Consider the following 13522-nt stretch of genomic DNA (forward strand, 5'->3'; position numbering starts at 1 on the left):
CATACTGAGGTAATTTGGATCATAGTCTAGGAAGCCTGGACCTTAATGTGGTAAATTTGGATCTTAGTCAAGGAAGTCTGGATCATACTGAGGTAAATTTGGATCATAGTCAAGGAAGCCTGGATCATACTGAGGTAATTTGGATCACAGTCGAGGAAGCCTGGATCATACTGAGGTAATTTGGATCACAGTCGAGGAAGCCTGGAGCATATTGAGGTAAATTTGGATCATAGTCAAGGAAACCTGAATCATACTGAGGTAATTTGGATCATAGTCTAGAAAGCTCTGATCATAGCAAGGTAAATGTGGGTCCTAGTTAAGGAATCATGGAGCATACTGATGTTAATTTGGATCATAGTCAAGGAAGTCTGGGTCAAAATACTAACAATTTATTTTAATGAAAACTTTAATACAAAATCAAAAGCTTTTGAAGCAATATACAATAACTATCAATAATGAAAGACAACTTGATTTATCAATAAAAATCATTTCAAATAATAATAATGATAAGGAATAAATACAAGAACAACTATTTATATCAAACAGGGTTCATACAAATACTTAAATTTCAATAACACATTTTTGTATGTTCTTACATGATCTCCTTTGTTATATCTTCTTTTTTAATCTATTTGTATTGTGGAACCCTGCAGTTGCTCAGTTTAATAACAAATATTGTATAACACTAGTAACTAAATGTGTCCATAAGTATCTCTATAAATTGAAGAAGTGTTATATACCAGTACACAAAATTAATTTGAACAGAATATTTGAGGATTTTTGTGCATTAAATGCCATATACACAGATTAATGCCTTACCTAATAGAAGCATTATATAATAATACCAATACTGTAACTAGCTCATATAACATAATTTACCTTGAAATTGCACTGTTACATCTTTAAATATTAAAGATTTGATCCCTGACTTATAGATTAAGCACCTTAAGTAAAAAATCATCTATCTTGGAAAAAACCTTTTTTCCTTGCCTGTAACTACAGCTGTCCATGTAATAGTGTTACATCCACTGAAATTTTTTAACTGCAAAATAAGATTTCAAATAATTCCATGATGGTTTGAAAAGTTATTTATGTCTAAAATAAAATGAACCACACACTGTGTCTAAATATTAACTTAAAAAAACAACAGTCTGTTTGTAAAATACAAAAAAATAGAAATTTTGATTAAATTCAAAAATATCACTTCAAGTATTATCTTTTGATCATGAAGAAGGTTCTTTCCAAATTTTATAATATTCAATGAAGGTTTGATAAAGTTGAATCTGTTTAAAAAGACTTTTGAACAAAGGCTGAACTGAATGTTGACCACTATAATGGAATCTACGATGGCTATGTCACACATTCGAAACTTTTGTTAGACTAGAAAAAAAAAATCAAACTGATAAAAAAATCACACTGGTAAAAAATAAAAGACTTATAAACAATCCATCCTACATAAATAAAAAATTCTAATAACAATATCTTGACACATTAAAGATGCAATGTACCATATTACAATCAAATCATTTAATCATAGAATCAATAAGAGTTCAAAAGAGAGAAGAGTACTTTTGATATCCAACATTGAAGGGGGGCAATAATGATGCATAATTTTAATCAAATTTATCAACAAAATAATATTTGGAATTCTTTCATTTGGAAATAAATTTGTTGCTCTCTATCGTTCTCTACATCCAGTGGAATGTAAATGTCTTCAAAAAAGATTTGACATTCCTTTAATTGATACTAAATCTTTTCTCTACACCCATTGGAAAGTAAATGTCTTTAACATGTTGGCTGCAATACCTTGTGCTTTTAAAACCTGAAATATACAAAAACTAATGGTAAAATTATACAAAAACTATGCAATATATGTCTACCAGTTACATCTCAGGTCAAAAGAGGTCATCAATAGTAAATTTTCATTTATATTTTATAATTAATTTACCTTTTTTTAGTAAAAAAAACTATAACAAATATCTATATTTGATTATCATGATTAAAATTGAAATTATCAAATATTTTGTTGTATTTTTTTCTAGTTGAGTCTTGTTCTGAAGTTAATAAGAATGTATCTCTACAAAAGAATAATCTACATTGAGCACTCAAGTTTCTTATATAATTTTAAAGTTGACCAATACTTACATGTAAGTTATCATCATATGTGAATTGACTTATAGCCACGCCATTGAATTTAACAGAAGATGGTTTGTGTAAGACACCATACACTACAATAGATCTCAGTATCATAGGTTCATCAGTATAGCCTGCATACATTACATTGTTTGTCACTGTATTCTGAAATAAAAACCCATACTAAACACTACAATAGATCTCAGTATCATAGGTTCATCAGTATAGCCTGCATACATTACATTGTTTGTCACTGTATTCTGAAATAATCAAAGCCTTAAAGGCTGTAAAAGCAATTGCTGCCATGTTAATGTTTGGGGACTTTTATTTTTCATCCACATATATACAAGAATTAAACCTGACATGAGTGTTGTCTAGTTAAAAGTAAGAAGGTTTTAACTTTATATAAATAAAAGACTTTAGCAGAAAGTCATTTTTAATATGTTTTATATTTCACAAGGAGACAACACGTTTACCAGGCTAAAGTTGGGGTCAAATATACATGTGCTGAAACATATAACTCAAAAAGAAATCATCATGGATTATCCCCTGGTAGTGTTTGTTCATGGATTATCCCCTGGTAGTGTTTGTAACTTCCTTGGCAATAATTTCTTTTATTGATTTAATTTTAACAATTTTCATTATTAATTTATATTTAACCATTAACACAAATGATTAAGTTAAAACATTTCAACTTTCCAGACGCAAATGTTAAAAAACGGGAAAGAAATAAAATATCTTACAAGACATAAACATGTAAAGAATAAATGTATATTTCAGCTTAATAAAAATATTTTCATAATGTTACTTTGTCATCATTTTTAAAACTAAGTTCCAAACATTATTGCTCAGTTGATATGTGTCCTTCTGATGCGGTACGAGCACAGGCACTTGTTTCTATCCATAGGAAGGTCGATTATCCGTAAAAATAGTTTTATATGGATAGTCGACCTTCCTATGGATAGAAACAAGTGCATGTGGGTACGAGATAACTACAATTCTCATGCAATCCCGAAAAGGGGGGTCATCACAGACAAACATGACATTAAATCGTTATCACTGAACTAGTTTATATATTGTATAGGGGCCAGCTGAAGGACGCCTCCGGGTGCGGGAATTTTTCGCTGCATTGAAGACCTGTTGGTGACCTTAATTCTGCTGTTGTATGTTTTTCTATGGTCGGGTTGTTGTCTCTTTGACAAATTCCCCATTTCCATTCTCAATTTTATTATACAAACAAGAACAAACAGCTCTACGTTGCTTTGATATTTATCAATTTTCAGGAAACATTGCGAAAAATGATCTTCAATATTTCGAAAACGTGAAATAAAATTGCTAACACGGTGGACCTTGAGTGTCAACAAACGTAGTAGACTTGTTCACTGAAAAGACGAGGATAATGGTTTCATCTGACATTTGTTATGCAAACCCAGTTTTGATCATGATATTTAAAAAGACGTACTTTTTTTCAATCTATATATTAATAAACTAGAAAATTCCAAATTGTAAATATCTCTTCATCTGGACCGACTTGGCATCTACTACGTTTGGACGGGTCCATTTCATTAGTAAGGTGATCGATAAATATTACGGAGTTTTGACAGAAAAGGAAAACGAACTTATTGTTATGTGTTTTCAACAAGGGTTTCGTTCCGCTAAATTATTTGCGCAAATAAAGTTTGTCTATTTTTAGATTACAGGTAATAATTTGACACTACGCATTAACCTGTGTAGTGATTTTGATTTTACGATAAATGTATGAATGAACGATAATTTTATGAATGAACAAGAGCACCTGACCTCTTAAAGAAACACAAATTAAACATAAAAAAACGTATTTATTAGGAGATAATTCAGTTAAATTTTCAATACTAAATCAACAACTGAAATGAATCCATATTTTGTTGAAACATCGTACGAACGGCGGAAAACGGAATCGCATTTATAAAAATGTACTTTTTTTCACTCGGACTTCTATGTTATTTGATAGTCAAACGGTTGACCCTTTAAATACAAAAATACATCTACAAGAACATATTCTGAAACTTCTTAAATCCACTAACTTTTTTTTAAAGTTTCAAGCTATGTATTGCATTAGAAAACATACATAGGTGTTGAAGAATGACTGACCAGGAGCCTGTTTAACAAAATACTATGGCTTGATCTGGGCGGAGTCTCTGATCTGGGTCACAAAGATGGCCATACGCGACGGCATAAAAGCAATTGCTTTAAAAACCCACAGTAAACACTACAATAGATCTCAGTATCATAGGTTCATCAGTATAGCCTGCATACATTACATTGTTTGTCACTGTATTCTGAAATAAAAACCCACACTAAACACTACAATAGATCTCAGTATCATAGGTTCATCAGTATAGCCTGCATACATTACATTGTTTGTCACTGTATTCTGAAATAAAAACCCACAATAAACACTACAATAGATCTCAGTATCATAGGTTCATCAGTATAGCCTGCATACATTACATTGTTTGTCACTGTATTCTGAAATAAAAACCCATACTAAAGACTATGTTATTTAGAACAGACAGAAAAAATATTAGTCGTTTCTTATAATTTAATTCTAAATTCCATTTTAAACCGGAGTTAACCATGAAAAAAATGTGATGACGTCACAGTCACATGACAAAATTGGTTCTATGAGCTGATAAACAAAACAACATCAGCCAATCAGAAGACAAGGTAAAATCCAAAATTAAATTATCAAAAGTTGTATACAAAACATTTCCTGCTGAACACAAGAAGTTACTTGTTATTACCTTAGATGTCAGAAATCTGATCATGTTGAACTTTCCCATCGTGTGAGTATCTGGAATTACAAAAAAAACCACATTTATTCTTCTCTGTTTTTTACAATCATTTTCATATCTCAAGTACATGAAATAGTGATTTTATTCATACAAATATAAAAATGGTTTTATTTCAACCCTCCCATTAGGAAAATTACATATTTGATGTGTTTTGTCAATTCTTACAGGAAATGTGGTACCACGGAAGTCAAGTGTCAAGGACAACAAACATCAACGAAACAATTTTTACCTATTTGCTTAGATTGAATACTTGTAGAATTATTTGTATGCTGCCTTTTTTAATTCTGAAAGTTTCTGGATGATACTACACTTATAAGAAAACTTTATTGTCTACCCTTAAAAATGGCGTCGAGTGTTGAGTGAAATCAGTATAAAGCATGTTCAGCTAACTAACAAACACACCAATAAATATCCCATTTTCTAAGAAAAGATCACTTCTACAATACACACACACACACACACACTTATTTGACACTAACCTATGGTATCCCCGTCATCCCAGAAAAGATCACCCTTTACAATACACACACACACACACAGACACACATTCTAATACTTATACCTATGGTATCCCCTTCTTTCTAGAAAAGATCACTTCTACAAGACACACACACACACTCACACTTATTTGACACTTACCTATGGTATTCCCTTCGTTCCAGAAAAGAACACTTCTACAAGACACACACACACTCACACTTATTTGACACTTACCTATGGTATCCCCTTCGTTCCAGAAAAGATCACTTCTACAAGACACACACACACTCACACTTATTTGACACTTACCTATGGTATCCCCTCCGTTCCAGAAAAGATCACTTCTACAAGACACACACACACTCACACTTATTTGACACTTACCTATGGTATCCCCTTCGTTCCAGAAAAGATCACTTCTACAAGACACACACACACTCACACTTATTTGACACTTACCTATGGTATCCCCTTCGTTCCAGAAAAGATCACTTCTACAAGACACACACACACTCACACTTATTTGACACTTACCTATGGTATCCCCTATTTTCCAGAAAAGATCACTTGTACAAGACACACACACACTCACACTTATTTGACACTTACCTATGGTATCCCCGTCGTCCCAGAAGAGATCACCTTCTGCAATACACACATACTTATTTGACATTTACCTATTTTATCCCTGTCGTCCCAGAAGAGATCACCTTCTGCAATACACACATACTTATTTGACATTTACCTATTTTATCCCTGTCGTCCCAGAAGAGATCACCTTCTGCAATACACACATACTTATTTGACATTTACCTATTGTATCCCCGTCATCCCAGAAGAGATCACCTTCTGCTGTTTCATTGACATCCAATGATACCACCAAAGAGAATTTATTTTTACGACTAAAAAGAAGAGTAATTGTATACTGTTTCAACGAAATTTGAAAGACAGAATATTGTTTTTTCATATCAGTAAAAAAAAATATTTTTCAACAGTTGGATTGAAAAAAAACAGGAATACAAGGTGAGGCTGGGTATGAGAAACTTCAGTTAAAACTTGTTTTATATAGGCCCTTCTTTTAGTTTTCTATATTGTGTTTTGTAAGTGTTTAAAATTACACATTGTATTATATTTAGTAAACTAGAGGCTCTAAAGAGCCTGTGTCGCTCACCTTGGTCTATGTGAATATTAAACAATGGACACAGATGGATTCATGACAAAATTGTGTTTTGGTGATGGTGATGTGTTTGTAGATCTTACTTTACTAAACATTCTTGCTGCTTACAATTATCTCTATCTATAACAGTACTTTCTGTGGAAAATGTTATTGAAAATCTTCAAATTTTAAGAAAATTGTTAAAAATTGACTATGAAGGGCAATAACTCCTTAGGGGGTTAATTGACTATTTTGGTCATAGTGAATTATTTTTAGTTCTTACTTTGCTGTACATTATTGCTGTTTACAGTTTATCTCTATCTTTAATAATATTCAAGATAACAAAAAAACAGCAAAATTTCCTCAAAATTACCAATTCAGGGGCAGCAACCTAACAACCGATTATCTGATTCATCTGAAAATTCCAGGGCAGATAGATCGTGACCTGATCAACAATTTTACTTCCTGTCAGATTTGCTCTTAATGCTTTGGTTTTTGAGTTATAAGCCAAAAACTGCATTTTACCCCCATGTTCTATTTTTAGCCATGGCGGCCATCTTGGTTTGTTGGCCGAGTTACCGGACACATTTTTTTAACTAGATACCCCAATGATGATTATGGTTAAGTTTGGTTAAATTTGGCCCAGTAGTTTCAGAGGAGAAGATTTTTGTAAAAGATTACTAAGATTTACGAAAAATGGTTAAAAATTGACTATAAAGGGCAATAACTCCTAAAGGGGTCAACTGACCATTTTGGTCATGATGACTTATTTGTAGATCTTACTTTCCTGAACATTATTGCTGTTTACAGTTTATCTCTATCTATACTAATATTCAAGATAATAACCAAAAACAGCAAAATTTCCTTAAAATTACCATTTCAGGGGCAGCAACCCAACAACGGAATGTCTGATTCATCTGAAAATTTCAGGGCAGATAGATCTTGACCTGATGAATAATTTTAACCATGTCAGATTTGCTCTAAATGCTTTGGTTTTTGAGTTATAAGCCAAAAACTGCATTTTACCCCTATGTTCTATTTTTAGCCATGGCGGCCATCTTGGTTGGTTGACCGGGTCACCGGACACATTTTTTAAACTAGATACCCCAATGATGATTATGGCCAAGTTTGGTTAAATTTGGCCCAGTAGTTTCAGAGGAGAAGATTTTTGTAAAAGATTACTAAGATTTACGAAAAATGGTTAAAAATTGACTATAAAGGGCAATAACTCCTAAAGTGGTCAACTGACCATTTTGGTCATGTTAACTTATTTGTAGATCTTACTTTGCTGAACATTATTGCTGTGTACAGTTTATCTCTATCTATAATAATATTCAAGATAATAACCAGAAACAGCAAAATTTCCTTAAAATTACCATTTCAGGGGTAGCAACCCAACAACAGAATGACCGATTCATCTGAAAATTTCAGGGCAGCTAGATCTTGACCTGATGAACAATTTTACCCCCGTGTCAGATTTGCTCTAAATGCTTTGGTTTTTGAGTTACAAGCCAAAAACTGCATTTTACCCCTATGTTCTATTTTTAGCCATGGCGGCCATCTTGGTTGGTTGAGCGGGACACCGGACACATTTTTTAAACTAGATACCCCAATGATGATTATGGCCAAGTTTGGTTAAATTTAGCCCAGTAGTTTCAGAGGAGAAGATTTTTCTAAAAGATTACTAAGATTTACGAAAAATGGTTAAAAATTGACTATAAAGGGCAATAACTCCTAAAGTGGTCAACTGACCATTTTGGTCATGTTGACTTATTTGTAGATCTTACTTTGCTGAACATTATTGCTGTTTACAGTTTATCTCTATCTATAATAATATTCAAGATAATAACCAAAAACAGCAAAATTTCCTTAAAATTACAATTTCAGGGGCAGCAACCCAACAACGAAATGTCCGATTCATCTGAAAATTTCAGGGCAGATAGATCTTGACCTGATGAACAATATTACCCCATGTCAGATTTGCTCTAAATGCTTTGGTTTTTGAGTTATAAGCCAAAAACTGCATTTTACCCCTATGTTCTATTTTTAGCCATGGCGGCCATCTTGGTTGGTTGGCCGGGTCACCGGACACATTTTTTAAACTAGATACCCCAATGATGATTGTGGCCAAGTTTGGTTAAATTTGGCCCAGTAGTTTCAGAGGAGAAGATTTTTGTAAAAGTTAACGACGCCAGACGACGACGGACGACGGACGACAGACGACGGACGACAGACGACGGACGCCGGACGCCGGACGCCAAGTGCTGAGAAAAGCTCACTTGGCCCTTTGGGCCAGGTGAGCTAAAAACACATTAAGACAATTCTATTGATTGAGTTATCTCTCTTTGTCCATAATTTATGAATAAAACAATAATAATCTCTTATTTTGTAAGTTTGTATTGACTTAATGTAACTCAGTATAGTGCCATCTGTGTTTGTAATTACCTGAGAGTTGTTGTCAAATCTGGATCCTGTAGAGTAAGAATGGACCCCCCTCTGACATGAAGATTTATCTTGTTAGCAGGAGCTGCTAATTTGACCACAGAACCATTACTACGTATAGCACCACCTGTATACCAATCATACCATACACCTGAGGGAAAATATGCACCTATACTGGTTATACCCTGAAATATTGGAAACCAAGTTACATTTATATGGAGATATATTTAAAGTCATATGAAACGAGTGAGTGGTGAAAAATAATGTTTATCTAATTCTTGAACCAATGCATGTATATATCATAAACTAAGTCCTCTGTGCACGATTTTATCATTATTTTCGCAAATATATCATATAATCGTCAATTTTTTTTCTCTCTGTTTGTTATGATTTAACAAATATGGCTGCTCATTAAATGCCGTGTTTTGAAGCCGAGTTTTACCGACTGTCACCTTATAGTAAACAAATCACAAAAAGCATGGGTATTGAGCACGTGTTTAACATGTATAATCAGATATTTGTTTATTTCAATGACAGATCCATGCGTATTGCGATCACCGGATTTTTACGAGGAGGGTTACGCTCAGGTCACTATGAATACGGAAAATATGTCGGCGAATTGCTTCCTGGAAGCAAGCAATTAAAAATAAGTAAACTTCTTCTAAATGTGGACAAATTAAAGAATTTTCCTCAGAAAAAAAGTATATGTACATAAGTTGTATAACTTTTTTGAAAATGAAAACTATCCATTTAGTTATAAAAAACATATGCATATTTTTTTTTAATTTGAGGTTTCTTATGACTTTAAATGATATAAATAAAATAAAATAAAATAGCATTGAAAAACTTGATTTTCCAAAATGTAATTTTCATAATAGGCCCTCTGGCTGATATATTAATTTCTTGATGTGATGTGAAAACATACACAATACTATTGCAGATCCAGGGTGGGTTGAGGCAGTTGGAACCCCCGTTTATTTTGGACGATTAATGAATTTAAAGGTTTATTCCTTGAATGCCAACATCCTTCGATCTACCGACAATTTACCTGTAAAATTATGTTGGCGTTCGAGGAATAGGTGCAAGTTGTAATCACAATAAAAGTGCATGTTTATCAAAACAATCATACTTTCATCTCCTATCGTTAATTATCCATTTTTAGATGGTGACGTTCCTTTGTCACTATCTTACGGGGTTTATATATCTCAACTTGTACGATTCGCTCGTGTATGTAACAATGTTTTAGATTTTAACGAGAGAAATTTATGTATTACTGAAAAATTATTACACCAGAGTTTTGGATATCACAAACTAGTCAAAACATTTACTAAATTTTATCATCGGTATAAGGACATCATTCGTAAATATAGCTCAACATGCAAACTTCTTATACGTTCAAGTATTTCACATCCAATTTTTTATGGAAATATTCTTTATAAAGCACAAAGGTGTCAGTATTCAACTCAAAAACTAACAAAACCTCTAGTGATTCCCTATATAAGCAACCAAATTTTTTCCCCAAAAGCCCCCCCCCCTAAATCCGCCTCTGGTATTACTTGATTGAATATCTCAAAACTTTGTAGTGTTAGATTACTATCATTTATTTTGTTTAGTTGTTCAGGATATTTTCTTGGGTATAATATTACTCCTTTTTTTATTTATTGTAAGTGATTTATAACATATTGTTCAGATGTTTGTTATGTTGGTAGTTCATCATCAGAATTATTGTTAACTTGAAATTTTGTAGTGTTAAGGAGGATATTCTGATACTTTTTTCAAAGCGTAAAAAGAAAAAAAAATGAATAGTATATTATTTGTTTGTAGACGGAAAACAAAGAAAAAATACATATAACATAAGTACACATATAAGCAGATTGACAACAAAAACCAGTAATCTTCATATGTGATCTGACAACAAAAAACACTAATCTTCATATGTGATCTGATAATTATTGTTGAATATTTTCTACAAGCAATTTTCACATTTAAGAGTCTATTATCGCTATTTTGTGCATTTTTCTTTTGATCTTTTTTTGTGATAATTTTCATATCATGCTTCTCGCTTGAGATGGAAAAATTATCGCTAGAAACTAAGGAGGCCATGTGGCGTTGCTAACGAAATTGACATTGAAATTGACAATGTCGTCATAGGTAAAATAGCGATAATCTATAATTACAAGTGTAAAGTTTAATTAATTGTAAAAAGTCCATATAGTAAGTAGTTCACTTAACTAATAAAATATTTAAAATGATAAATATTTTATTAGTTAAGTGAACTACTTACTATAATTTTTTTATGGACTTTTAGTTTGAAATAGTTGTATTTAACTAGAATTTCTTTCATTTTTTAGATATGTCTTATAGTAATAAAAATTTCACTTCCTAAAATATTTAATTTTTTTAAAGTAAAAAATAATGTTTTTATTTCTTTATAATGAAAAGTTTATGAAAATTCATGATAAATTCAACCCCTAAATCTACTTTTTTCTCATCAAAAAGTAATAAAATGTTGCAATTTTATCAAGTTCTCTAATTATTTTTTAGATTTAGATACTTATAAAATCATTTAAATAGTTATGAAAACAACTATTATTCTTAAATAAACATCTATTGAAATATTTTTGTTGGCGTTCCAGGAATAGGTAACTTATAAAATGTTGGCATTCGAGGAAGACACCAATTTAAATGGGGACATATGGTTGGAACCCCCCTTCATCCTGGGTTGACAAGTTTTACCTTTGTAAGGGGAAGAAATAATGAACTAATTTTACCTTTGCAAGGACTAGCAGGGCTAGAGAAATAATTAACTAATTTTACCTTTGCAAGGCCAGGATAATTAACAAATTTTACCTTTTCAAGGACAGGAGAAATAATTAACAAATTTTACCTTTGCAAGGGCAGGAGAAATAATTAACAAATTTTACCTTTTCAAGGGCTGGAGAAATAATTAAAAAATTTTACCTTTTCAAGGGCTGGAGAAATAATTAACAAATTTTACCTTTTCAAGGCCAGGATAATTAACAAATTTTACCTTTGCAAAGGGCAGGAGAAATATTTAACAAATTTTACCTTTGCAAGGGCTGGAGATATAACTAACAAATTTTACCTTTTGAAGGGCAGGAGAAATCATCAGTGAACTTCCCCATAGGAACTGGCTATCTATACTATAAGTGTTTTTGTCCTGTGGAAACCTACAATGAAAAAAGTTTTATAATTTGCAGGTTTTTAGTAAAATTTATGTTGATATGAGGTATAATACCTGGTTGCATGCGTTTTACCTTTATTATTCTGATTCTGGAATTTGTTTAACTGTAAATATTTTAGACACACTATTTGAACCTGCCCCAAACCTTGTAGTTATATATTACAATGGCAGGAGGTCAAACCACAAAAATGCCACCATTTTCAAGATGTTTTGACAGTGTTATCAGTGTTAAATTATTACAGGATAAACAGACAAAACAATAGTACACATGACACAACATAGAAAACTAAACCCCACCAAAAACTAGGGGTGATCTCAGGTGCTCCGGTAGGGTAAGCAGATCCTACTCCACATGTGGCACCTGTCGTGTTGCTTATGAGTTACAAATCTGGTAAATAGTCTAATTCGGTAGGTAACATTCATGAAAGGGAAGGGGATTAAAGTTACGACATAAGGAACATATCCAATATCAATAATTTTATTTACACAGTAAAAAGACATCCAATTTTATCAAATATGATGTTCTAGCTGATAAAATACATGTATGAATAATTTTATCATTTTGTACTGCAATACAACATATATTACAACCATTTGTCTTGATGTCTTACAATTGAAATGAAAAAAAGATTTTCCCATATAAGTTTGAAGCTCCAGAAGGTTTTTTCCACTAAGATCTTTAGTAAAATATTCATATTTTTATACTCACTCAAAGAACAAAGGCCTTGCGACAGTTTCTCCCATCATATGACTTTTATGAAACAGTGTATATAAATATGGTAACAAAGAATATCTGATCATATAGGCTGTTTTTGTTGAGTCTATGAGGTCCTGACTGAACGAAGCTGGGTCTTGAGGCTGCAATATATATATACAAATATGATTTATTTATTAATCCAAATAACTTTTAATACTGGTGCTGATCCTTGTTTATTTTTTTTCTTGAAGTCAAAATAAATTCTTTAATTGAGGGCACATAACAATCTTTTTCTTCCAACTTGATTCCCCCGAATAATGTCAGGAACTGTGGAGAAACCATGTTACAAGTAGCAATGTGTAGGTTTAAACAAAAGTATTTTCTCTTATGGCATATTATCTAGATCTAGATAGGCAAAGTTGGTGGCCTATAATTGTTAACATCTGCTTCTTTTGAACTTTGGTGGATAGCTGTCTCACATCTCCTTATTTTTCATAAAAGATGAGGTTTGTGCAAATAAATTAGGCTTGTCATTAGTTCATGTCTGTCATATTTGTTTTATCTAAATTGTTTTG

General features: G+C 32.1%; 1 protein-coding gene across 14 annotated transcripts in view; it reads right to left on the reverse strand.

Moving 5' to 3' along the window:
- Positions 1 to 388: 388 nt before the first annotated feature.
- LOC139487428 (lysosomal alpha-glucosidase-like) overlaps positions 389 to 13522 on the reverse strand; it is a 67214-nt gene continuing 54080 nt past the window's right edge. For 13 of the 14 annotated variants that reach the window (XM_071272193.1, XM_071272200.1, XM_071272201.1 and 10 more), the window contains 7 exons: positions 12960 to 13108; positions 12152 to 12236; positions 9049 to 9230; positions 6261 to 6349; positions 4917 to 4966; positions 2146 to 2298; positions 389 to 1822 (listed from right to left, as the gene is read on the reverse strand). In XM_071272193.1, coding sequence (XP_071128294.1) covers positions 1760 to 1822; positions 2146 to 2298; positions 4917 to 4966; positions 6261 to 6349; positions 9049 to 9230; positions 12152 to 12236; positions 12960 to 13108 — 771 coding nt within the window. In that variant the 3' untranslated portion in view covers positions 389 to 1759. Of the gene's footprint in view, positions 1823 to 2145; positions 2299 to 4365; positions 4642 to 4916; positions 4967 to 6260; positions 6350 to 9048; positions 9231 to 12151; positions 12237 to 12959; positions 13109 to 13522 lie in introns of those variants that run through there. The other variant, XM_071272206.1, reaches the window with a different exon arrangement.

The sequence above is a fragment of the Mytilus edulis genome, chromosome 9 (genome assembly GCF_963676685.1).
Source record: "Mytilus edulis chromosome 9, xbMytEdul2.2, whole genome shotgun sequence".
Taxonomy (NCBI): Eukaryota; Metazoa; Mollusca; class Bivalvia; order Mytilida; family Mytilidae; genus Mytilus; species Mytilus edulis.